The sequence below is a fragment of the Haematobia irritans genome, chromosome 3 (assembly GCF_050003625.1).
Source record: "Haematobia irritans isolate KBUSLIRL chromosome 3, ASM5000362v1, whole genome shotgun sequence".
NCBI lineage: Eukaryota > Metazoa > Arthropoda > Insecta > Diptera > Muscidae > Haematobia > Haematobia irritans.
This window is the reverse complement of record NC_134399.1, coordinates 4,108,197-4,132,756: the sequence shown is the minus strand read 5'-3', so window position 1 is coordinate 4,132,756 and position 24,560 is coordinate 4,108,197. Positions and strand designations below refer to the sequence as shown.

Genomic DNA, 24,560 nt, shown 5'->3' with positions numbered 1-24,560 from the left:
TGGACTGAATAGTCGGAGTGATCCTGAAATAAAGCGGACTGCCAATTAAACCTAAACCTAACCTAACCTAACCTAAGTGTCCGTTTGAAAAACTAACGTATAAGAAGGGAAAGTGTATTAAAGCATCAATAATTTTACGTAAATGAGATTCACGATCAAATAGAAAAAACTATTGCCGTGTAAAAGGAATTAATTCAAAAATAGCACAACATGACAAAAAGGTGGCGGCACAAAAGTGTCGCCATTTGATAAAATGTGCTACTAATGTGGCACAAGGGTAACACTGACCCCGATAAAAGAGAGGAGGACAGACCAATTGAAAAGTATCTGGCTTGAAACATAGATATCGTTACTAGAAATAAATCCCAATGATTTTTAGTAAGCCCTAGCCTTCACGTGGTGCAACGGTTAGCATGCCCGCCTTGCATACACAAGGTCGTGGTTTCGATTCCTGCTTCGAGCGAACACCAAAAAGTTTTTCAGCGGTGGGTTATCCCACCTCAGTAATGCTGGTGACATTTCTGAGGGTTTCAAAACTTCTCTAAGTGGTTTCACTGCAATGTGGAAAGCCGTTCGGACTCGGCTATAAAAAGGAGGTCCCTTGTCATTGAGCTTAACATGAAATCGGGCAGCACTCAGTGATAAGAGAGAAGTTCACCAATGTGGTATCACAATGGACTGAATAGTCTAAGTGAGCCTGATACATCGGGCTGCCACCTAACCTAACCTAACCTAACCCAGCCTTCACGGGCATAAAGGGTTCGTGGACTTCAGAATCACCTCCTTTAATGGTTGGGTTGTTTTCCATCCCAGTTCAAACCCTTCTCCCTAATGTTAAACTGGGATCCACATTTATACGCTACAGTGTTGGGCCAGCCCTATGCTACTCTAGAACTCATTTTTCTTCTCTACAGAGGCAGTAGTTTGTTTCCTATATATATTTAAACTTCAGATCTATATCTCCGCACTTTTCCGTAAAGAGAGGATAAGGGGAACTAAAGGACAGCCATGGAATTGACCACATAAAAATACAATAGCACGGCTTTATTCCATCTTGAAACTAAAAAGCTACAAATCTTTTGTTCAAAATAATTACTATTTACAACTATTTTCAATCAATTTTGTGCACCTTGATCAAGATTTCTTATAAGCAAACCTCAAGCAGTAACAAACTATGCTCGCCCTTAATGTCCTACATTAACACCCAGATAGAACAAAGCCTTTAAGCAAAATGTAGCAAATACCACAACACACTCACAAGGTAGACTTACTGCAACGAAAGGACACAAAGTTCATGTTATTTGATGGTGGTTTAATTCCTTTTTGTGCACAGCACCCTAAAGGCAACCCCCTAAAATATTTTGTATGAATGTTGAATTGAATACTTTCTTGTTTTTTTATATCTAAAATATACAACTATGCAAAGGTACATGACATTCAAAAAAACTCAACAAATTTTATTAATATCTAGAGAAGAAAAAAAATCTGCTTATATTATGAGCAAGTCTGCTGAAAACGGAAAAGGGGCCATAGTTTATTAAAGTGGCAAATTGTTGTTCTTAAAAATGTATTATTAGAAAAATCTCAACTCATACAAAAAATGTATATATTATAATCCTTTATTTCAGCAATATTTCATTACTGAAATAGCAAATATTTTTAGTCGAAAAAGGAGCGCTAATGAAGCTTGTCTAACAAACGAGAATGCTTTCCTTTCTCAGCTATTTGCTATTTTCTATCTACAAAACAGACACAGGAAATCAGAAGTAACAAATCTGCTGAAAACGGGAAAGCGACCATTGTTTACTGAAATTGTATCTGATATTTTTTTTTTTTTTTTTAATTTACCCTCGTACCTTTAATTCAATAGTTAAGTTTGCTGAATCAATAGTTTTTCATTGCTGAGCCAACTTCCAAATAGTGGAATGTACAATCTCTGTCTCTGTAGCTTCCAGACTTAGATTAAGGTTAGGTTAAAGTGGCAGCCATTGTGATACCATATTAATTAAAAGTACCAATTACATTTCTTCGATCGTTGCAATCTTCATTCGTCACTAGTTTATAAAATAACCGATATGCGCTTGGAGTCCATTGCAACAGAACTGCAAAAACGACACACCTTCGGGAACTGAAGGTGTGTGTGAACTACCGGTGAACTACAACAGTAGAATAGACCTTCAGTCAATGCTATTTTCCCAAGAACTTCACTTAATTGGACCCCGAAGCCTCGTCCAACTTTATCTTCCTCTTCCATATTGTTAGGAATAGTTCCCATTCGATATAACAACTAGAACGTATGCAATAAAGTCACGGTAGCTCTACTCCACTCTCCGGAAAATCGAAGCAAGAGAGTGATATCCAACCACCCTTCCCAATTAAGGGCACCTTATTCCATCCTATTTTGTAGTGGTTCCATACCCTTTTTCCACTTACCTTACATCTTCATACCCGTGTATAGTAAAATCACATCATCTGTTACTCAACTTCCCGATAAAAAAAATGCAAATACATATTGGGTTAATTTTCAATTTTTTGTGTTTATTTTAAAACATTGCAAATGCCGAAAACAAAAATAAATCAAAAGATATGAGCATTATTAAAACAAAAAATGGAATACTTAAACATTCTGACATTCTGCTATGTTGTATATTAACAACTTCTGTACTATTTCAATTATTTTCAATAAAAAGTGCAACAAACTAATTACTATTTATGTATATGGGCAATAGATGGGAGTATGTATTATTATAAACATAAAACAATAGAGTTGAACATATTGAATATTCAATAAATATTCACCTGAGTTTAACAATGAAATAGCTTAGTAGATTTTTTAACATTAATTAAATGTCTTGTGCTGGCATTTTGTTATATGTTTTAATATATGTAATAAAAAATGGCTACGGCTACCCCTACATGTCTGAATGCTTTCAGATTGCAAGAAGAAAGGAAATGAGGTAGTTTGGAGTAAAATTAAGAATGTGTAGATGAATTATAAAAATATAAAGAAAATGAAATCAAACATTGAGAAAACAAAAACTAATTGTTAATTATCTTATACACAATAGGTATGCTTAAATTAGAGAGTCCTCTGGCTGTTGTTCATCTATAACGTCTTCTTTCTTCTGCATAATCGTCGTCATATGCTCTAGATCGGTGTTCACGGTGTGAATGAGTTTCTCTTTCGGATCTCTTACGATCCGAATGGGATTTATAGTAAGCATCACCGCGTGGTGAACGACTACGACTCCTCGATCGATGTTTATGTTTGCTTTTCTTTTTGTGTTTTTCCCTATAGCGTTCTCGCTCTCGGCTAGTACCACGATATACACTTTCGGGCGATGAATTTCTCTCGTAACGCTTGGACGATTTGTGTTCACGATAGCGATCTACATCTCGGGGATAGTCCAATCGATCATCATGTTCTCCTCTGTGATAGGTTGGGGGCGGGGCATCCCTAGTACCACGACCACTTCTTGGCTCGCGACCCTCCCAACTGGCTGGATCATCGGATGCTGTGTTATTACGGGTATTTGCCGCAGCAGTTGTAGCATTAGCTCCTCCCGAACCTAGCTGATAAAGCGTGACACTGTTCTCTCGGCAATACTGTTCCAGTTTTTTCTCGATTTGTTTTTGAATAGGTACTGGTATGCGAGGGAATAGTGTGGAAAACCAATCTAATTTTGTCAAAAACTGGTATACCATTTGACCTATAGTAATAGTCTGAAATTGCATGGGAATTATATGAATAAGCTCCTAATCATTGTAAAAAAAAACGTAAAGAAAAAATAGGGGAAATCGTACACTCGACTCACCTGACCGCCGCCGGCTTTAACATCAATTTCCTCTTCGTCCTGCAGATAGTCTTCGTACCAATCGTACAAATCACCTGGTGGTTGGGTATAACGTAAATACATAAAACCTATGAAATTTACAACAAATTAATTGCGTCCCACACAAGTCAATATCAATAGAGAGTCGCATTGTTATCGCATAGACAACTTTTACACTTTGATTGCGTTTTTGGTGCTCCCAATCGACTTACCACCTACCTAAAGCCCTGATATAGGGGGAATCGGTATGATTGATCAAACCATTAACTTGCTTACGAGTCAAACGCAGAGTATACAATTTGTAAAGCAAACAATAGGCTGTGGACACTATGCCTCCTGCTCCAACTCCTCGAACCTATAATCAAAACCAAATGAAGATTCCAAGGCTAGCATTAGTATCTGTATGTCAAGTATATTATGTACACAACATAAGGCCAAGAAGCCTTCTTTTTTTAAAACGAAAAAGGTACATTTCATAAACTCACTCCGCCACACATGCCCGTTTGGCCGCTTGTCTTGCGTGACCCTCGCTCCCAGGGTTCCATATGTTTAACTTGGTAATAAATCTCATCTACCACTTCGTGGTAAGTTTTTAACTTAAACAGATGCACTGTAAAGAATGCATTTACATAATTACAATAATTTCATAGGGGAACGAATAAGTTGGCTTGTGTAATTCTACTGTACCTTGTTGGACGTACCTTTAAAATAACTAGAGCTCTGTATATTAGCTAATATCAAAGGATTCAAGTTCATGGTTCCTTCGTTTCCCCATAATGGTAGTGTATTGTGGATTTTACCAATTTTTTTGGAAGAGGAAGCATAGTCTGGAATAAAACAATAAAATAAAAATTAAACGAAAACTTAGTACTGGAGAAATATTTGTCACCAATTTACCTTCTTCCATTTTGAGTATATTTTTTATTTCTTTAATTTAATCTATAAAACAAGAAAATTAGCAAAATTTCACTTCACTATTACTATCAAAAATGCACGCCAAATATTAGGGTTGTATAAGTCCTAAGTACCAAGTACTCATAGCCAAACATTTCTTCGATACTGATTAGTCAAACAGCCAAAGCCTAATTATTCCCATTCCTGTAACGTAATGTACCAGAGAGGGATAAATTTCAACATTTGACGAATAGAGAGGCTGCAAGTTTATGCAGCAGATTTTTTTTTTTTCAATAAAAACTTGCAGAGCTGTGTTTAATTTTTTGCTTGGTCAATATTTTTTGTTCCTTTTATGTTTTATTTAGCTAATTGGACCTAAATTCGTTGATGTAAAGAAGAAAACCTTTTTACATTTTTATCCCAACGTTTCGTTTCGCCTGTGTCTTTATGCTGAATTTGACATATAGAAACAGTCTGTTAGTCACAAACAAATCATGAAAAATATATACCACAACGTCAATTAAACAATTAAACTGACTATTGCGCTTTACAGACTATCAGTTATTCCTGACGGAATGTCGGTGTTTGTAAAGAATCTTACAGTGTGTCGCATCGATACGACTTGTCGGCGATGACTAAATAATCGGTTAATGTGTTATCGATCCCATAAACATGCAGCAGTATCGATATGTCTTCGGACTTAACTTATAATGTGCACAATATATGGGATATGTTCGACACGAGCACTGTCGTCCGGAATAACTGATAATCTGTAAAGCGCATTTCGTCCATGTTTACCAAGAAATCGCTCTGCTTACGTTCTTTTAGCCAAATTTTGCGTAGATCTCAAATCGGTGCCAAAGGTTGAAAATCAAACTAATTTAATAGAGTAACCGCGAACATGTCAACTCGAAATCCGAACTATTACCGGCCTTACAGCTGAGTACTATGTTCAGTTTTCAAGATGAAAACCAGCTTGTTATCACGGCTACTTTTTTTAATTGATTAATTTAGATATATAAAATTATTTGCAATCAATTCCTTGGACCTTTTCCATCAAATATTTGGCAAGACTTGATCAAAATATAATCGTCTTCATAACTATATATATATGTACTTTTAATTTAGCGTTTTCGTGAAAAAAAAAAAAACAGAACACTCACTTTTAGGTTTGTTTTTTTGCAAATTTTATTAAAACTTGGTAAGGAAAACTGTAAAAGTTTATTTCCTTTAAAATTAATTACTAAAGAATCGTAACCACGAGAAATTAATGATTTTAGCGCGATAATGCGATCTTAACCCTTCGTTGCATGATTTAATTTTCGCATCGGTAAACATTTTTTGGAATGTTACAACCGCATATTTATGATACCAAAGGCCTATTTCCCTAATGTGAAAAGAATGAGTAAAGGCCGGTACTATGTTCATTCTTGCGAAAGTTTTTTATGGAAACCATTATTTCGCACATAGAAAGCGGCGTTTTTTTTAGGTAGCTTGGAGCGCTATTTTACAGGGGGCGATATTGGATTAAGTTGGTGGTTGTTGCTTGTTTTTACAAAATAACATTTTATTTTTCCTTAGGCAATTGATCTGCTATTCCTTTGATCCTTTGTATAGTTTCGGAACAAAAATATGGTCCGTGTTTGATTTATAAACCCGCACAAATAGTTTTTAATAAATAAATTATTTCTTAATTCACATTGCAAATGGCGCCGTGCTATAAACGTCAGTTTTTCAACACGAAAAAACAAAGTATCACAAATGGAAAAAATTTTGCAAATTTTTCGCATTTTTTGGTTTTGAGTTTGGAGTTTCAACGCGAAAACCGAACAGAGTACCGGCCTTAAGACAAAAAAAGTATAGGAACACAACTAATGTGAATATTACATATTGTTATAAATTGCCACTGTGTCGCACCGCTCCCCAAATTAGGTCCCAATATCTTTGATTTACGGTCGTCAAAACCAGCTGTTTACCCGAAATGTCTTTCTGCTTTCATAACCTTCCTAATTTCTATTTCATTGGTTCTTGATTTTAATCACCAAGAAAATAAAGCATTAATCTATTAAAATGATATCATTTAAAACTTTACTAAGTACATCTGAAAGCCATTGTTTGAATGCGATTCGACAATATGGAAAACACAATAAAAAGTTCTTGTATAAAGACGGGCAAAAATATGGGAACATTATCTATTACCCACGGTAAATATAATTACAATACGTACTTCCTACAAATAAATTGAATCATTTTCTACAATTTAGTACTCCCGACCATAAAGATCCACCTGTAGAACCAGCCAAACTATTTCGCATCCAACGCATAAAACCCGTCAAGGGAAATCCTTTTTGGGAGAAGAGGCTACTCAAGGAATTGGGATTGGATGGTAAACAAGGTGATTTTACTGTTGTAAAAAATATTCCGGAAAATAATGCTCGCCTTTGGAAGATAAAACATTTGATACAAGTAACACCAATCACTTTCCCTCATGGCGAACCAACTGAGAATGATATCAATCACACTTATCTCAAGGAAAATGGTGAATGCATTGTTACAAAGGAGATCGGGCGAGTGGAGGACAGAATAAAGGCATTAGAAATCTTCGAAAATAACCCCAAACGACTAGACACTGATTTACTCAAAAAGGATTCTCGTATGAAATGGCAAAATCCATGGTAGACATTTTTCTTATTGTTTATTACATTTTCTTCATAGCTATGCCAATAAAAAAGTTAAGTTTTTAAAAAGTTAAGTTATATTAAATAAAGGTAACAACTTTATGAGTTAACATCATTATAAAGGCAAGTGATCCATCTCAACAAACTTATGTATAATTCGCAAGTACGGCTACTTTATTGCCTAGCTTTTTGCATCCTGCTGTGGCGAATATACCATGTTCTCTATCATAGTTGATGTAGTCGTTAATCAATTGCCTAAAAAGATATTAGATTGGAATTATGAATTGTATTTTCTACATAGATGCTTTTAAACCATAGTAGGAATTATCGGGGGTTAAATTAATATATTTTATTTCTATATATTCCGATTTAATAATTAAAGGTTTGATAACAGTACTGCAAACAACACTTACTCAATAACATCATCTTTTGGTTCTTTTCCCCACTTCCTAAATTCAGCTTTTGCACATTTGTAAACATGGGATTTCTCAAGCGGCAGAAATGGTATGAAATGATCAATAAGATGCGATTCTATAAGACTAGTTTTCTTTAAACCACCTTCCAAGTTATAGGCTCCTTTTTCTAATATTTGCTCAAAATCACTAAGCCTTGCATTTTCTCTCAGTCTTCCATCATTAAAAAGCTTGCCCAATTTAGCAGAAATATGTACACCGGCAGTATTGGATAGAAAAATAAACATAGCCTGTGTGCTGTCTACGCCATCAACAACGGAATTAAAGTTAATCAGTGATGTGAGCGAGTCAAAAACCAGAGGAGGCATTTTGTCAACTTCATCAAATATGAATAAAGAGCGTGGACAAACGGAAATTGCGCGACGCACATCCGAAACAACGCGAGCTTTATAGTGTTCGGCATGTGATTCCAAAGGAAAATCTCCTCTTCCGATATATTTGTGAACAAATTTGCTTTTATTTCCTTCTTTGTAAATTCGATTTGCAATCTTATCAGCCACAAAGTTTTTCCCTGTCCCGGGAGTACCATGAAAACTAATGACTAATGGCTTTCTTGAATTACGTTTTCCCGTAAAATGAGCTTTTAGAGCTGGTATCAATTGTTGTATCACAATGTGCTGACCGAATAAATTGTCTTTCAAATCCGTTTCTAATTTGCCAATATCCCCGGGTATATAGTCATCGTTGCAGCACTCAACGAAACGGCAATATGTATGATCTTTCAATGTATCAAATTTGTAGAAACCTAAAGCGGCACCGGCAGCCAGACCCATTGACAAAGGATCGAAAAGAGCTCTGACGACATTTACAAAAACCAAGCATAGCGTGGCTCGAAATATATAATTTATAGCCATTCTTCACAAAAAATAAGTAAAAAAATTGGCCGATCACAAAAACGAGAAATCCCCTTGAAATAGAATCGCACAATGCTCAACCATACCTAAATAATAGTTGTTTGACAGTTGAAACGCAAAAGAATGTGGTCAACTCTGCGCTAAATAGAGTCATCGTTGATAATGTAATGCGCTTTATGCGCTTTACAGATTATCAGTTATTCCGGACCAGTGCTGCCGCTAGTGAAAAATTGAGTGAAATAGATTTTGGAAAAAAGTGGAGTAGATTGAATAAAATTGAAATAGCATACATTTTTGGAAACAAAACAATAGAATTCATTTTATCATACCCTCCACCATAGGATGGGGGTATATTAACTTTGTCATTCCGTTTGTAACACATCGAAATATTGCTCTAAGACCCCATAAAGTACATATATTCATATATCCATGTACCAAATTTCATCCGATCCGGCTGAAATTTGGTACATGGTGTAAGTATATGGTCTCTAACAACTATGCAAAAATTGGTCCACATCGGTTAATAATTCAATGATTATAACCGCTATGTTCATCGTAATTAAAGGAATAGGAAAAACAATTAGGTAATATGGGGAAAAATTTAAAAATTTGAAGCAGAACAAAAAGTGAAGCAGATTTTTGGAAGAAGGAGTGACGAAGTAAATTTTGTGAAAATGAAGCAAAATACTTCGATTGAAGTAGTAGCGGCAGCACTGTTCCGGACGGAATGTCGGTGGTTGTAAAGAATCTTACAATGTGTCGGATCGATACGACATGTCGGCGATGACTAAATAATCGGTAAATGTGTTATCGATACCATAAACATGCAGCAGTATCGATTATGCCTTCGGACTTAACTGATAATGTGGGGAATATATGGGATATGTTTGACACGAGTACTGTCGTCCGGAATAACTGATAGTCTGTAAAGCGCATTCCAGACTATCAGTTGTTCTGGACGACAGTGCTCGTGTCGTACATATCCCATATATTGTGCACATTATAAGTTAAGTCCGATACTGCTGCATATTTATGGAATCGATAACCATTTACCGATTATTTAGTCATAGCCGACAAGTCGTACCGATCCGACACATTGTAAGATTCTTTACAAACACCGACATCCCGTCCGGAATAACTGGTAGACTGTAAAGCGTATACACGACAAGATACAGCCTTGTCATTGGATACAGCCTGAAGCACCAGAGGCTTCTGACACTAGTACAATTTTATAATGATTTCTTTTCGCTACAAATCCTTTCATTGAACAAAGTTTGTATTCCTTAAAATGGATTATTAAAGAAAAGTAATCGTGAAAAATGACGATTTTAGCGGCTAAACTCGAATTTAATACCCACCTTTATGTAAAAAAGCTTTGTTTTAGCTTTTAAATACGCTTTGGGCAATATTTTAATACCTAAAAATTGCTGTTGGCTAGCATAAAAAATAATCTCAACATAAAAAATAATTCCAAGCATTTCCAGTTGCGCTTTTAGTTTGTTGATCATAGTATCTATCATAGTACACCCTTTTGAGTAAAAAACTTGGGTAAAATTTTAACGTTCATTCATTGACGATATACTTCGTAAGTATATGGTAAGGGTAGGGTAGAAACATGGGTAGAAATCGACCTTTCAAATGATTACAGGTAGGGAAAATAGCTATTTTTCTTCAGAACTTAAGGTGTATGCTATATTTAGATTTCAAGCCGAAACCCCGTTAATTTTAGCGGTTACTGATTTGAGTTAGTTAATTGAGAGAGATGAAAAATTTCGTAAAATTGCCCTGGATTTCTTCCATACATGGTGGAAGGAGCGAACATATTTTTATTTTATTTTATTTTATTTTATTTATTTATTAAGATCATATTACTTCGACGACGTTGAAAAGGCCTTCCCGGCTTCGTTGTCTGCACCTCTGTAGTTGCTTTAATTTAGATTTGTACTCGTGTGTCGTATGTTTACCTAGATTTGTCATACTTCGCGAAATCTGTCATGTTTTTTGGGAAAACACAATATTTACATAAATCAGTTCCATTCCTACATAATTTGCAGAAAGTTTCGCTAATTAAATATACAAAGATCGATGTCCAGTTAATAAAGCCAATTTATCACGTTATTCAATATTTTATCTAATGATTTTTGGAAATTGAAATGGTAAATGTGTGAAAAAGCTGAAATCAGGAAGTATTTTCGCATTCGAAAGAAAAAAACATGTCTTTGTCTAAGAAAGATCCATCTTTGCGTGTCGCAGCCAACGATCCCCATTTAGTCAGTTTGGGAGGTGGAAGACTTAGTACTGCCGTTACAATTCACAATATTCCTGTGGGTGATACTACAATTGGCTCATCTCTGCAGAGCAACATATCCTTGTCAGGATCAGGTGTAAAGCCTTATCATTGTACAATCTATCGCAGTGAAGAGAATCAAGTGACCCTTGTCCCTGAACGCGATGCACGCATTTTAATCGATGGCATTTTAATAGGGCAGGAGATTGACCTCAAACAAGGAGCAATGATAACCTTAGGAGACTCGTATTATTTGCGTTATAACAATCCACAAGAAGCATTGAGAATGAGAACTGCCATGGGTAGCAGTTGGGACGACTTTGAGAACGATGAAGCAGCCGTATTGGATAATTTCTATGAAACTAATATCAATCCAAAAGTTAGATCGCAAGAAGAAGCGATTTATAGTGAGAAGGGAAATTACGATTCAAAGCCTCTGGATATTGATAGCTGGCAATGTCCAAAGGTTTTCACTGCGGACTTGGTTACAGTAAATATGCCAGCTAAAGATGTTTTGGGTCAAAAATATGCAAGCTTCGCTAAAAACCTTGCTGAAAACCACAGAAATGATAAAAACGTTATCACAAAAAATAATGATGGCCTTTATGCAAACATTCCACAATTTTCATCCAATACAGACAGTGAATTTCTTACCAAGGTTTCCAACACGCATACTCCCCAAAAATCTGTAGAAATTGGAAAGCCGAAATCAGAGACTCCTGCATTCGATAGCAAGGATTACTTAGAGGACATGTTGAGGCTTTGTACAGAATATACTGATCGTCAAGATCGCAGTGGTGGTAGTTCTAGCTCCTCGCCCATAGTACAAAATCGCATTAAGACCAATGGATCATTGCCAAGGGAGAAAAAGTCCCCATTCCATCAAGAGTTCAATGTCGGTAGCGAGAATAGTTCTCCAAACTGCAAGAGCAGTGGGTATGAAAACGTCCGAACTTTTTATCAACCACGTAGTGAGTGTGAGAACGCCACGAATACCACAAGTAGTGGTTACGAAAATGTTAAGTTTATACCACAAAGTCCACGAACTAAAATTCGCACTAATTGTCTGTCGCCAAAAAAAGACAGCCATCTCAGTAATTACCCCAACACGAAAAGAAGTGTTGGCGATCCAAAAGCGAAAACTACCAACTATGAAGATCTAATGAAAACATTTGAAGAAAAATTTCAAAAAGAAATCCAAGCAATAGAGGAGAGTTCTCGAAATGGGTCTAAAATATCATCGCAATCTGCCAATACAACGCCCATAGCCAAAAGAACAAACAAAAATATCCATAATCTTAGCATAGATGTTAAATCTTTGGTTTCGCCACAAAATTCTCATAAACTAAATAAAAAACCAACACCAGCTCCCAGGACGAAACCAACTAATTATTCCGTTGCCGTTGGAAGCTTGCCAAATATAAACAAAAACCAAGAAAAATTACATACTGAGAGAGAAGATTTACTGCATCGCTTGCATAGTCTAAAGCGGGAGATATCAATGCTCCAACAGCAGGACAATGAAGCACTTATCGAAATGGATATGGAAAATGCTTTGGTTTTGGGAGAACTACAGTCAATAAATGAAAATAAAAACAAATTGGAGATCGAATATAAGGCTTTGCAACAACGCATACATCGATTGGAAGCACAACGTAACGCCATGAGAGTAATGGAGGAAAACCAACAGGCTAAACTGAAACAGTCCATTGAAATGAAACAAGATCAAGTGGAAAAATTAAAAGATATGCTTAAACAAAAACCCAATACCTGTTTAAAGGAAGAACTTGATAATGTTCGTGAATCGTTAGACAACGATAGAAAAGCGTTCGAAGATCTTGAGTTCCAATACTTAGAGGGAGAATCGGAATGGCATGCCCATCGCGATGAACTTCATAACGAAGAGACAAATCTAAAAAAGCAAATAGAAGAAATCAAAAAGGCCATATTAAACTTAGAGAATCAAGAGAATACTGCTACCTCTGAAAGTCAAAAGAATCTTAGAAAGCGTTTGGTTGCTTTATTTCACGATTTACAGGATTGCGAGCTAAAATTTCGGGAACTGGAATACAAATTGTCTGTAAATTCGCACCAGAATAATTCAGTTGGTAGCACATCATCATTATCAATTATGTCACAATCTTTATTTGGCTCAACCGAAATTCTGTGTCCAAAGGTCAACAACGAAGATTTGATGTCGAAGAGTTTCAACGAGAACATGTTTTACAATAATAAAATAGAAATGCCACAAAACTCACTACAGATTGTTGTTGCTGCGAACAGTAAAGGCCGCGTGGTTTCGCAAGAATTTAATACCATCTCCTCTAAAGCAGCATCTAATAAAATCGTTGATTCTATTAAAGAAATTGAACGTAATCGCAAGCTGCTAACATCGAAACCAGGTCAGAAGGCTTTGGAGGAAGAACGCAGAAAAATAGAAGAAATACTTTCAGAACTTGGTTCAGATAAACAGCCAAAAATGCAATCAAAAAAGACCGAAAACCAGAAGAATTATCAGAAACAATCTTCTGAACCTCCTGCTTCCACCAAAGAAAAGTCACAAATTCCATTGGAAGCGCAAAAGGATCACAATCCAAGCCATATTCACAGACCTTTGTCAGAGTCCAATTCAGATGTAGGGAATGATATATTAAAACCCACCAAACGCAAATCGATCGTTGATGCTTCATTGCGCACCCAAAGTCCTGTAAGTCCAGTAAGGAGTGTTGAAAAACGTTGCAGTAGTGTTCTTTCAAATGAGATATCCTCTCTTGGAGAGAGTAGCTTGTCTAGTGAACGCCGAAAAATTGTGCCCAAACATCAAAGACCTCTTACCCGTTATCTTCCCATATTTGCCCCTGATCTAGACCTAAAACGACACATTGAATCGGCGGGTCATCAAATCGATATGTGCCCGCATGTCTTTATCGACTCGTACACTTGCCGTGGCTATCTCCATAAATTGGGCTCAACATTTCACACTTGGTCGAAACGCTGGTTTGTTCTAGATCGCCAGCGTAATGCTCTTATCTACTATTCCGATAAATCTGAACGTAAACCACGAGGTGGAGCTTATTTTTGCTCAATCGACGAGGTCTATATGGATCATCTAAATGCATCGAAAAGCAGTCGGCCACATTGCACCTTTATTGTGAAAACAAAGAAGCGCAAATACTATTTACAGGCTGCTTCGGATGCAGCTGCACGTATTTGGATCGATGCCATTATCACTGGAGCTCAAGGCAATCTCGACTACTAATCGAGAATAAGAAAATCCCAAATATTGTATTAATCTACATTTCCATACTTTACACTATTTTTTTACATATACAATTTATTTTTATATACATATCTTTCCGATATTATTTAAGGGTATTGTTTTCTAGTTTTAAGACTACATTATCAAAGTTTTTGGTATTTTTACTTACCTACTACTATAATAATTTGCTCAAAAACAAAACTAGTATTCCTGTGAAATCAAAAAAAAAAAAAAACAAAACAAAACAAACAAACAAACATGTACATACATACCTTTTGTATATATAGTATTGAGGACTGTTGTCTTTCTTGAATGAACGTAAATTTATTTGCAACGAAATTGTGGCAATAGCATTAGCATGGAAAGACAATTCTTCATTGGATATCAGTCCTAATTATAAAATGTTTCTATATTCATGTGCCTCTAAGTTCGTGTTCACTATAAATATAGAACAACAATATCTTTAACCATAAAAAATATATTAGCTACTTAGTCTAGATAAGAGTGGTTAATACATTTGTACATTAATTAAATGTACCAAACTTATTGTTACAACTAAAAGTTTTTAAATAAAATGATGAAAACTATGTTATTCCGTTTCATTTATTCACATTCAAATTTATTATTACAAAAAGATGCTGAAGTAAGTTAAGTAGTATCAAAAAAAATCGCTGCTGATTCATGTACATAAAGTGCGCTGGTTTTCCTTTTATTGGTCATTTAAATTCTATAAAAACACTTTTATTACAAAAAGTCGCTGAAGAATGGAAAGCAGAAGTATTTTCTAATAAAGTAAATAGTTTTGGCTATTCTAGCACAAAAATTGCTGCTGATTCAAATACAAAGACTGCGTTACCAAATAATCTTGGAGCTAAATTCAAGATGAAGATTTAAGCCATTAAGGCCAGTATTAAGTTCGCATTGTCGCACTATAATGGCTATTCACGGTTACTTTTCTTTAATAATTTATTTTAAAAGAAACAAATTTTTTCAATTTAAGCTTTGGATGATTCATGATCAAGTTAAACTTTCAAAAAAATATAGTTTTATTCGCCTTTTACAGGTTTATTTTCGATTTTAGCGGCTTAATACCCACCTATACTTTTAAATTGGAAGATAATTTACTTTCAAAAGGGTATAAAAGTACATCTCTACAGAAACAGCAAGATCTACATTGTAAACGTGAACGAGATATGAGCAAACATGAAAAAATAAATAACATGAAAATCTGATGAATGGTAAACGAAACCATCCGGTGAACGTAGGGATCTTGGTAAGCAGTTTTTCCCCTCAACTAACCCAGATTTGAATGGTGAGCCTCTGTAAACGCTGCAACTCACTTTCGCGGACCCAACTAATTAAAGTAAACTTGCCTAGTTTCGAGTTACAATTTGTCCTATATATTCACAATATAATCCATGTAAAAAAATGAGAAGATGTAATCAATCAATCAATTAAGTTTTCAAACAAACGAAAGCGAACGATACTGACTCCCGTTATTCGAAAATTTTTGATGTAGAAAATTTCCAGGTCGAATGTGTTCCAAAGATCTTATACTGTCTGCAATATAAGCTATTAGGAAAATGGATAGACAAACGTAAAATCTTTTAGGGCTATTTCAAAACCCTTGCAACATATCTATTGGTCTTAAATTCACACTAGTTTCCACAAATTTCTTGATTTTGTTAAGAAACCCCCTCAGCTAGCTTTCAATTTAAATGACACAATCTACGCCAAACTAGTTCATCATTCTTACATACAATATTTTTTAAAATTTTTTTTACATCTCCCCCCACCCTCAAACAAATAAATGACAATGCAAATTGAAATAGTTGTTAATTACTTAAAGTTTTATATTGAATTAACAATTATTATATACAATAGTTACCTAACTGTAAGCAGATATACATTAAATAGTAGTCCTAGAAGGTGTTTGTGTGAGTGTTGGGTGATTTTAGATTAATTTCTATTCAGGGTGATTGACAAAAAAAAAAACAATAATTTAACTTAAATTATATATGAGGAAAGTTTCTTAATTTTATTTCATAATTAGTTACATATAGAATAACAAAGATCACAATAAATCAAGGTTTCGTTCCATTTGAATGTCTGCCCGATAGAAAAATAGAAATATTTTCATCCATTACATACGTCTCTATACGTGTTAATCATGTTTTTTTACATAATCCAATCGTAGGCTGTAGAATTATGTTTTATTGTTATTTACTCCATTTATGGAGGAGGCGATTTTATTATCCTTTTGAAAAAGGAAAACAATAAACTTAATAATAAAATAAATAAAAAAGCATCATAGTAAGTAGTTAAGATAGTAGGCAGGTTTTGTGTTTTTTTTTTCTTTTTATAAATAATTCTTATCTATAGTAAATTCTTTGAAGTTGAACCTACAATTTATGGTTGCTTATGGTAGTAGGTAGTCAAAACAATCACTACTTTCGGTACGACGGTCTCTTATAGAAAAGTTTTTGCTTGTAAAGAAGTTAACAAAATGTCCTATTTTCTTTTCGTTTGGTTTCTTTTATTTACTTGAGTTTTAAAAGACTAATGGAGGCATCTAATGTTTTGATTTGAGTTACAGAAGGATTTATGCTGAATTGTAAACGTGTGAGGGCCTCATTTACTATATAAGAAAGATCAGACCTCATCAATTTCTATATCGGTATATATTTACACTAATTTCTATTTAGTATATTATTAGGATTGATGAGTCATATGATAAAATATCTCTTCTGATAACACCCACTCTGATTCACTCATGCAATTCAATTGCCTTTTATAGATAGGTGTGTGACATTATATTTTGAATATGTGTAAGTGCTGCTTCTTTGCTGTATCATGGCCTAATTAGATGCTTTGTATGTTTTATCTTGTTCATGTAGCCACATGGATTTGTTCATCCTGATTCAAATAATTTTATGTATCACAAGCGATGTAAACGATCACCATCAGCGCTAGATATTACCAGCACTATGGTAGAATTGGAAGTTTACAGGGGTTTTTGGGCTAGGACATGAATAGAGAAAGTCATCGTGTTGCAGTTGTGTTTGCGTCAATGTTGAATCACTAGCACTACGGTGTAATTTTGGTAGTGTACGCCAAATGTACTCCAACATATTCAAATTTAAACGGAATAAAGGTCTTTCATGGGGCTCGTATTTTATACAATCAACTGTAAGACGTTTTAAATCTTGAGGTGCATCGGAACGAATGCGGCTCATGTCGGGTTTCAATAGACCACGCCCCACCATAAAAAGTATTTGATCCTTGTTATTGATGTGACTGTAGGGTAAGCATTCAGCTAACAATTCATACAAAACTATTCCAAAGGCATAGACATCTGATTGAAACGAGTATGGATTCTGTTCCTGCATACGTATAACTTCCGGGGCCATCCATAAAATACTGCCAGTTGGTTGATTGGCCTGTTTCTCACCCGACCAGCGTGTTTTCGCAGTGGCCAGACCGAAATCACCAATTTTAACGGAATATTCATCTTGCAAGAAGATATTATTCGACTTGAGATCTCTATTGGGGAGTATATATAACGTTGGTAAGGCCAAAATGGAAGTGCTATAATTTACTCACCTATGAATAATATTTTTAGCATGCAAATAATCCATTCCCTGAGCTACTTGTCTTCCAATATCGATTAGTGTTTTTAGCTTAAACTTTGTTTCCTTCACATGTATGTGCTTGTAGAGACTGCTGCCTTCACACCATTGAGTTACAATAGCCAAAGAAGGCTTCGAAACACAACCCATGAACAACAGAATATTACAATGTCTTGTTTTCTTTAACATGGCGACTTCATTTTTAAAAGCTTGCAGTTGAGCCAAACTGGGAGTTTTAACATTAAGAGTTTTAACGGCTACAGGTCCATGCCAATGGGCCTTATAGACAGTTCCAAAAGACCCAGAACCAATACGAGGCCCTATCAGTATCTCTTCCGCTTGTATATTCTAGGAGGATATGACAATTAGAGACGAGTTTCACAACAAAAGTTCTAAGTGTATAATTACCCAATTTTCTTCTGAGGATCTATTGGAAGACAATAAATTTTTATTGCTTTCATCTGCTGATCTGGCTCTTTCCCTTTTTATATGCTTAAGCGTACTGGTAGGCGAAGCCTGTGTAGAATTGGAATGATCTCCTAGATTTTGTAAAGGTCCATGAGCTTGTATTAATCTACATTGGGCTTCGGTTAATGGTTTGATATTGTTGAAGCAAACATTGGGAGCCGAATTCGATCGATCTTGTTGACTTATCGAACGTGGATGACGACCCTGCAAGACAATTACAGATATAATATTTCTCAGCCACTTCTTCATAGTCAACACTGTACCTGTGTATCACCCAACATTCCCCGACCTGGATGTAAAATACCCACAGCATTCTCTGGGTTTTGGGCCAACAAACGTTGATAGTAACTATCCACCGGGAATTGTTGGCATAGTGTAGGTACTTTGTCATAACATCTTTGATGAAACCGAAAATTACATTGATTGCAATAGAATCCGGTGAACAGGAGACGTCTACAACATTCACAAAACGCCAAAGAAAAGAATGTCTTTCGTATGAACTGGTGAGAAATATGTGTCATAATAGGACACTTATCCAATAGCTTCACATAGATTTCATCTACTTGAATGGTCGATATGTCCGTGTGCCAGGGGATTATTTGACGCCCATTTTCAGAAGTCGTTACTTCACACATGTCTGGGGTCAGCTGGCGCAATTTTAGTGCCTTCATTAAGGCATCACAAAGACGTACTCCGCGTACTACTTCGACAGAAGTTCTCTGTTGGTTCGGCAAATGAGCTCTCATTAAAATTTTTCGCTGGCGAGTTAAAGTACTACATTGACTACCACCATATTGATTGCTTTGGGATGAGATAAGGCTATCGGTCTGAAATCGTTAATGAGAATGATGAGTAATTGAGAATAATATATTTCCAAGATGTGAATCCATACCATTTCATTTCCTGAGTAAGGAGGTCTTGTTAACAATTGTTGTTGTATTTGCTGTTGATTTTGATAGTGTGATTGAAAGGCATACTCATTCAGTTCTCTTTGATGTTGTTCTTTCTCCTCCAGTTCTTGTTGAACATTTAATTGTTCAATAAGTTCCGACTCCTTGGTCTCCAGCTCATGTAGTTTTGATGTTAACTCCTGATATTCAGCAATGTACATGGGCGGAGGTTCCTGAAGATTTGCAAACCTTGCATTCAGAGCATCGATATTTTCCCGGGTAACATGTATGACCGATTGGATGTTATGCAACTCCTCGGTCAATGCATCATACTGCTCCTCGCTCTCAGATGAAGGTGTACTTGTCATATTGACTCCAACAGGTTAAAATCATACATCCACCAAATTTGGTGAATGCTACTGCCAAGTGAATGTTTAGTATACAGTAACGTTAATTGTGTAGGATGTCCTGTTGTAGCCCTTGTTCTTTGACCTTTGGAGTACATTAACATTGAATGTTTTCCTTGTATTTTGTGTTGATCACATTTTACAGAGCTTTTGAGTATACTGAAAGATCTTGGTTTATTTTAATTACTTTACTTTTAATTTTGTAAATTTTTAAGGAAATGTGGAATTCAAACTGGATACAAAAAGAAAAGAATTAGAACTTAGAAGGCAATTAAGTATCGGCTAATTATTGTTGTTGTGACTACCACTAGTCGCAATTTTGGATATTTTCACATAATGGGAACTCACTTGTTATTCGATTTTCGACTTTTTTATTTCCTCGTACATAAGCGAAGTCAAAAAATTCTTAGTATTTACAACATAGACAAATAGCAGAGCAATGAATTCTGTGGACTGTTAAAATTGCTTCCAAAATTTGTATCCACAATTTATACAATAATTTGGAATAAATGTTTAATAAAACCTTATCATGTTGTCCTCATCCTGTGGTACAACACGAGAATGTATCTTTTATTCTTCTTCTTCTCTTGACTTTTGAGTGCAGTTGTCATTTAAAGTCTATTCTTGAATTCTTTAAATGGGAACGCTTCAGCGACACGTCAAGAGAACGCGACGATAAATTTTCAACAGACGTTAACGGTCGCTAAAAATATGAGAACAGCAATAGGGCTGTTTTCTTTTTGCACTGGATGCAACAATTTAATGGCCAGTTTCATTTCATTTCATTTCATTTCATTTCATTTATTTAACAATTAGTAATACAAAGCCTTTCATAGGCCAATATATATATTACTTAGCAAGAATACCTGAATACAAAACAAAATTCTTAACTGAATATAAAAATAACTAATTAAAATTATAATATATCTAACTTAAATGATTTAAATAAAATCAAGTACCAAAATACATTATAAGTTGTTTTCTTTTTTCTGCACTCTTAACAAATTTCTTGTAACAGTATTCAATTTGTCGGCTCCCCAGCCTAACTATAAATTAGCAGTATTAAAAATGTAAAAAATAAATAAATAATATTAGTCCCGCACGAGGTAGACATATACAAATAGACCAAGAGTAGTTTCAATGTGGCAAGATCGAATCCATATACTGCATCAGTTTCAACCGAAAGGAGTTATTACACTGTGAAAATATTCGCAACTGAAGCGGTAACCCATTCCAACAACGTATAATTCTCACTTGAAAAGATTTAGCAAAAATACTTCTCCTAATACGGGGAACAAATAGCTGTGGATTCCTAGACGAGCGTGAAAAGGAGAAGGAAGAGCGTAAAGATACAGGCCTAGAGCAATATATAACCTTATAAAATAAAATCAGATTCCGATAGTCAACAAAATTGCGAAAAGAGAGACCAAGAAAACGCCTTACGAACCCAGAAATAGAATCCCTCCTTCGAACATTGTAAATAAAGCGCACAATCACATTCACAGTTCGTCTTAACTTCGCAAAAAGTTGTCCAGAGCAGCCTGAGATAACTTCAAGACCATAAAGAACTTGAGACATTAAGAGCGAGTGAGCCAATTTGAGTCTGACATTGAGTGGTAAAAATAAATCCGACGAAGAAATCCTACGCAATGTAGACCAGATCCTACCAGACAGAGCATCAATATGGAATTGAAACGAGAGCTCCGAGTCAAGTACAACACCCAAACAACGATGCCTATCAACAAATTCAATGGGTTCATATCCAAGGAACAAATTGGGTAATTGAGGGAGCCCCCTATTCGACCCAAACATCAAGGCTTTAGTCTTAGCCACATTAACCAACAAATCATTCATCAATGCCCAATGTCTAAAACGATCCAACACGGCATTAATCTCAATCTCAAAGTTCTCAGTAGAAGAACCACAACCGCTAAACAACAAGAAAACGTCATCCGCGAAAACGAACGTTCTACACGCCCTAGAATCAGTGTAGCAGTGGATATCATTAACATACAGGATGAATAAGAGTGGGCCCAAGACCGAACCCTGAGGTATACCAGAAGCAAGCGGAAGAATGCTAGATTCTGCACCATTCATAGCAACAAATTGTTCCCTATTTCTCAAATATGAATAAATAAGCTTACACGCCGATAACGAAAATCCAAACTGCCCACCAAGTTTAGCAACTAATCTAGCATAACTCACGGAGTCGAAGGCCTTAGATAGATCAAGAGAAACAAGAGAGCTCGAACAACCATTGTTAATATCTGTGCGGACATGATCCGTCAGTGACAAGAGCAGATGCGTAGTATTTAGACCTTGGCGGAACGCATATTGAGACTCATGAATAAGATTAGAAGTAGCCATAAGTATCTGCCCCTTCATAATATGCTCAACAATTTTAGAAATTGCAGGTAATATTGAAATTGGACGTAAATCAGCAGGTTCAGAAACAACTCGAGACTTCGGTATAGGAACTACACGAGCTTTCTTCCAAGCGGAAGGAAAAGTGGACGTTGTCAGAATGCAATTCACCAAATCCAAAATAAAGCTTGATACAAGCGGGAAAATAGACTTAATAAAATGAATAGGCACACCATCCAATCCTACCGACCTCGATTTAACTTTTCCCATCGCTTCAAGAAGCTCAAGCTCATTGACACCACAAAAAGAAAACGGCGAATCTGACTCATGGAAACTATCAAAATCAAATTCTTCAATTCGGCTGCCAAGAGCCGAACCGTTAGCAAAAAAAGAATTGATACATTCGACATCCAAATTAGTTTCCACGAAGTCATCAGTAACACACCCAGACCTACGCAAAATCCTCCACATGCCACATGAGTCCAAAGATTCAAACCGAGCAGAAAAGTGCAACCTTCTCGCTTTGCGAATCATAGCCTTAGCTCTATTTCGGTACTTACGATACGTTGTCCAATTCTCCTGGGATCTATCAGATAGAAAGGCGGAAAACGAAAGATCTCTAAGTGATCTGGCCAACCTTATATGGGAGGAATTCATCCAATTTTCATCCCTGCGAAGCTTCTTCCTAACAGTTGGTACGAAATTAAAAAGATCACTAAGTAGAGCAGACAAAAACGTGCATTTCGTATCAACATCAGTAGCATTAAAAATTCGACTAGATTCAAATGAATCCACATATAAAGCCAATGCATTCCAGTCAATGTTCCGATAGTCTCTATATTCAACGTACTCAGTCATGGAAGCAAATTCGAATAACAGACTAGAAAAAATTAAGGCATGATCTGAGATCGAAGGACACTGTACCTGATGCGAGAAGTTACATAGAGAAATATCACTTATAAGCATATAATCAATAAGTGATGTGGACCTCCTGGATAAATCGAAATGAGTCGGAGCTGAATTGTGTACAACAGACATGTTATATCTAGTACAAAGACTACGAAGGATACTAGCTCTGGAATAATCAAAAAGGTTACAATTGAAATCACCAAGTACTACAATATGGTTATATCTCCAAAAAAGATCGCGGTGGAATGTCTCAAATTGCTCCAGATTACCTGATGGCAGATAGACAACACCGAACAGTAGTACAATATCGTTAAAAGTAAACTCTAAAAATAAGGACTCACAAAGATAATCAGACGACTTGAAGATTAATTTAAATCTTAATCCATTGCTAATATAGACAGCAACTCCACCCCCCCTCGATGAGAATTGTCTATCATTACGACATAGCTTGTAACCAGAAATGGAAAATGAGCGGGTCGCAATATCATCCGAGAGCCACGTCTCCGTAACGGCAAACAGACCAAAAGAGCTACCATCAAGTATACATTTAAGTTCATCAAACTTACAAGGTGATTTGATACTTCTACAGTTGAGATGCCCTACATTCAGTTGACCACCGTAAGGTAAAAGTTTAGATTTGATATATGAGCTACCACGTACAATGGGACCAAGATTTTCGTTAAAAGACATCAAACACAGGGTATAATATTAGGTTGGGGAACCGAGAGAATAATGTAAGAGATAAAATTTCAATTAAATCACATAAAAATTCCATTATTATTCATATATTATATTACACTGCTGATTATAGCAAAAAGAATAAAAGGGATAAAATACTAAGAGATCAAAATAATTATATTCGCATACTAATAGAATACAAATATATACAATAAAACGTATCAAAAGGAGCAATACTTTAAAGCGGACTACATTGTAATATTGTTACAAAAAAGAGATAAAGAAAAGGAAAAGTAGATAATAAGATAATACATATAGATAGAGAAAAACATGCAAATAAAAACTTCATCATAATTTGCATGAATTTCACTACAAAGTACTAAGGCAACAAGGTAAGTATATAAAATATAAAGTACATAAATCTAAAAGCAGAAGAATAACTAAGTAGAGGGCGCATCAGCATCACTGAGAAGCAAAGCACATTGAGAGGCATCCTGGATAATTTCCTTACCATTAGGAAGAGTAATTTTGGCGTTAACTCTATCACTATTTAGGATTTTAAATTTGGTTATTTTACTCTGGCGCTTCAGTTTGTTGCATAGGGCATTTAGTTGAGCAGCAAAAGGAGTATAATGGTCATTGAGATACACTCGACTCGTAATGTCACCACCAGGTCCTTTCATGATGTCACATACTCTAAGGGAACGAGTTTTATAGTACTCTCTCATGATACTATCACGTAACATAATGCTATTCAGCTTCACCAATACTTGTCTCTTATTATTTATATAGCATACATGGTACACATCATGATTTGTTAGGATGATGTTATAAAAAGCAGCGATGGCAATAACAGGTCCAACAAGATCAGCTAAACCATCAGGTAAGCCACCAATAAGGAAGTCGGCCCGATTTGACTTACGGTGTAGAGCATTAA

At 35.6% G+C, this 24,560-nt stretch overlaps 5 protein-coding genes across 8 annotated transcripts; 2 read left to right on the top strand and 3 right to left on the bottom strand.

Annotated features, from left to right (window-relative positions):
• Positions 1 to 2,512: 2,512 nt before the first annotated feature.
• Positions 2,513 to 4,871, bottom strand: LOC142229744 (pre-mRNA-splicing factor 38B). 2 transcript variants are annotated; one of them, XM_075300311.1, is made up of 6 exons: positions 4,731 to 4,871; positions 4,535 to 4,660; positions 4,319 to 4,443; positions 4,053 to 4,188; positions 3,816 to 3,922; positions 2,513 to 3,723 (listed from the first exon to the last, which is right to left on the bottom strand). In XM_075300311.1, the coding sequence occupies exons 1-6, from the start codon at positions 4,738 to 4,740 to the stop codon at positions 3,103 to 3,105; spliced, it is 1,125 nt and encodes a 374-aa protein (XP_075156426.1). In that variant the 5' UTR covers positions 4,741 to 4,871; the 3' UTR covers positions 2,513 to 3,102. The 2 variants fall into 2 exon arrangements, 1 of the variants encoding a protein (XP_075156426.1); XR_012720483.1 differs by having other exon boundaries at positions 3,587 to 3,723; positions 4,046 to 4,188.
• Positions 4,872 to 6,696: 1,825 nt separating this feature from the next.
• mRpL30 (mitochondrial ribosomal protein L30) lies at positions 6,697 to 7,474 on the top strand. Its single transcript, XM_075299132.1, has 2 exons — positions 6,697 to 6,931; positions 6,992 to 7,474. Exons 1-2 carry the CDS (start codon positions 6,798 to 6,800, stop codon positions 7,404 to 7,406), a joined length of 549 nt encoding a protein of 182 aa, XP_075155247.1. The 5' UTR covers positions 6,697 to 6,797; the 3' UTR covers positions 7,407 to 7,474.
• Positions 7,406 to 8,823, bottom strand: Torsin (torsin family member). Its single transcript, XM_075299131.1, has 2 exons — positions 7,819 to 8,823; positions 7,406 to 7,660 (listed from the first exon to the last, which is right to left on the bottom strand). Exons 1-2 carry the CDS (start codon positions 8,730 to 8,732, stop codon positions 7,552 to 7,554), a joined length of 1,023 nt encoding a protein of 340 aa, XP_075155246.1. The 5' UTR covers positions 8,733 to 8,823; the 3' UTR covers positions 7,406 to 7,551.
• A 1,859-nt stretch (positions 8,824 to 10,682) lies between these two features.
• Positions 10,683 to 14,865, top strand: LOC142228694 (uncharacterized). The gene has a single exon (XM_075299185.1). The coding sequence runs from the start codon at positions 10,946 to 10,948 to the stop codon at positions 14,276 to 14,278; it is 3,333 nt and encodes a 1,110-aa protein (XP_075155300.1). The 5' UTR covers positions 10,683 to 10,945; the 3' UTR covers positions 14,279 to 14,865.
• A 1,242-nt stretch (positions 14,866 to 16,107) lies between these two features.
• Positions 16,108 to 20,239, bottom strand: Raf (serine/threonine kinase raf oncogene). Of its 3 annotated transcripts, none has more exons than XM_075299071.1 (6): positions 20,021 to 20,239; positions 19,268 to 19,904; positions 18,639 to 19,202; positions 18,316 to 18,579; positions 17,882 to 18,255; positions 16,108 to 17,821 (listed from the first exon to the last, which is right to left on the bottom strand). In XM_075299071.1, the coding sequence occupies exons 2-6, from the start codon at positions 19,631 to 19,633 to the stop codon at positions 17,248 to 17,250; spliced, it is 2,142 nt and encodes a 713-aa protein (XP_075155186.1). In that variant the 5' UTR covers positions 19,634 to 19,904; positions 20,021 to 20,239; the 3' UTR covers positions 16,108 to 17,247. The 3 variants fall into 3 exon arrangements, with proteins under 3 accessions (XP_075155186.1, XP_075155188.1, XP_075155187.1); XM_075299073.1 differs by having other exon boundaries at positions 19,268 to 19,840; XM_075299072.1 differs by having other exon boundaries at positions 19,268 to 19,831.
• Positions 20,240 to 24,560: the final 4,321 nt, after the last annotated feature.

Coding starts and splice junctions, on each gene's coding strand:
- mRpL30 (XM_075299132.1), top strand. CDS start 6,798: ATGATATCATTTAAAACTTTACTAAGTACATCTGAAAGCCATTGTTTG. Junction 6,932..6,991: donor AACATTATCTATTACCCACG/GTAAATATAATT, acceptor TCTACAATTTAG/TACTCCCGACCATAAAGATC.
- LOC142228694 (XM_075299185.1), top strand. CDS start 10,946: ATGTCTTTGTCTAAGAAAGATCCATCTTTGCGTGTCGCAGCCAACGAT.
- Raf (XM_075299071.1), bottom strand. CDS start 19,633: ATGACAAGTACACCTTCATCTGAGAGCGAGGAGCAGTATGATGCATTG. Junction 19,203..19,267: donor CTTACTCAGGAAATGAAATG/GTATGGATTCAC, acceptor TAACGATTTCAG/ACCGATAGCCTTATCTCATC. Junction 18,256..18,315: donor GATCCTCAGAAGAAAATTGG/GTAATTATACAC, acceptor ATATCCTCCTAG/AATATACAAGCGGAAGAGAT.
- LOC142229744 (XM_075300311.1), bottom strand. Junction 4,189..4,318: donor AAACGGGCATGTGTGGCGGA/GTGAGTTTATGA, acceptor TTTTGATTATAG/GTTCGAGGAGTTGGAGCAGG. Junction 3,923..4,052: donor CCCCTATATCAGGGCTTTAG/GTAGGTGGTAAG, acceptor TAAATTTCATAG/GTTTTATGTATTTACGTTAT.
- Torsin (XM_075299131.1), bottom strand. CDS start 8,732: ATGGCTATAAATTATATATTTCGAGCCACGCTATGCTTGGTTTTTGTA. Junction 7,661..7,818: donor CCAAAAGATGATGTTATTGA/GTAAGTGTTGTT, acceptor ATATCTTTTTAG/GCAATTGATTAACGACTACA.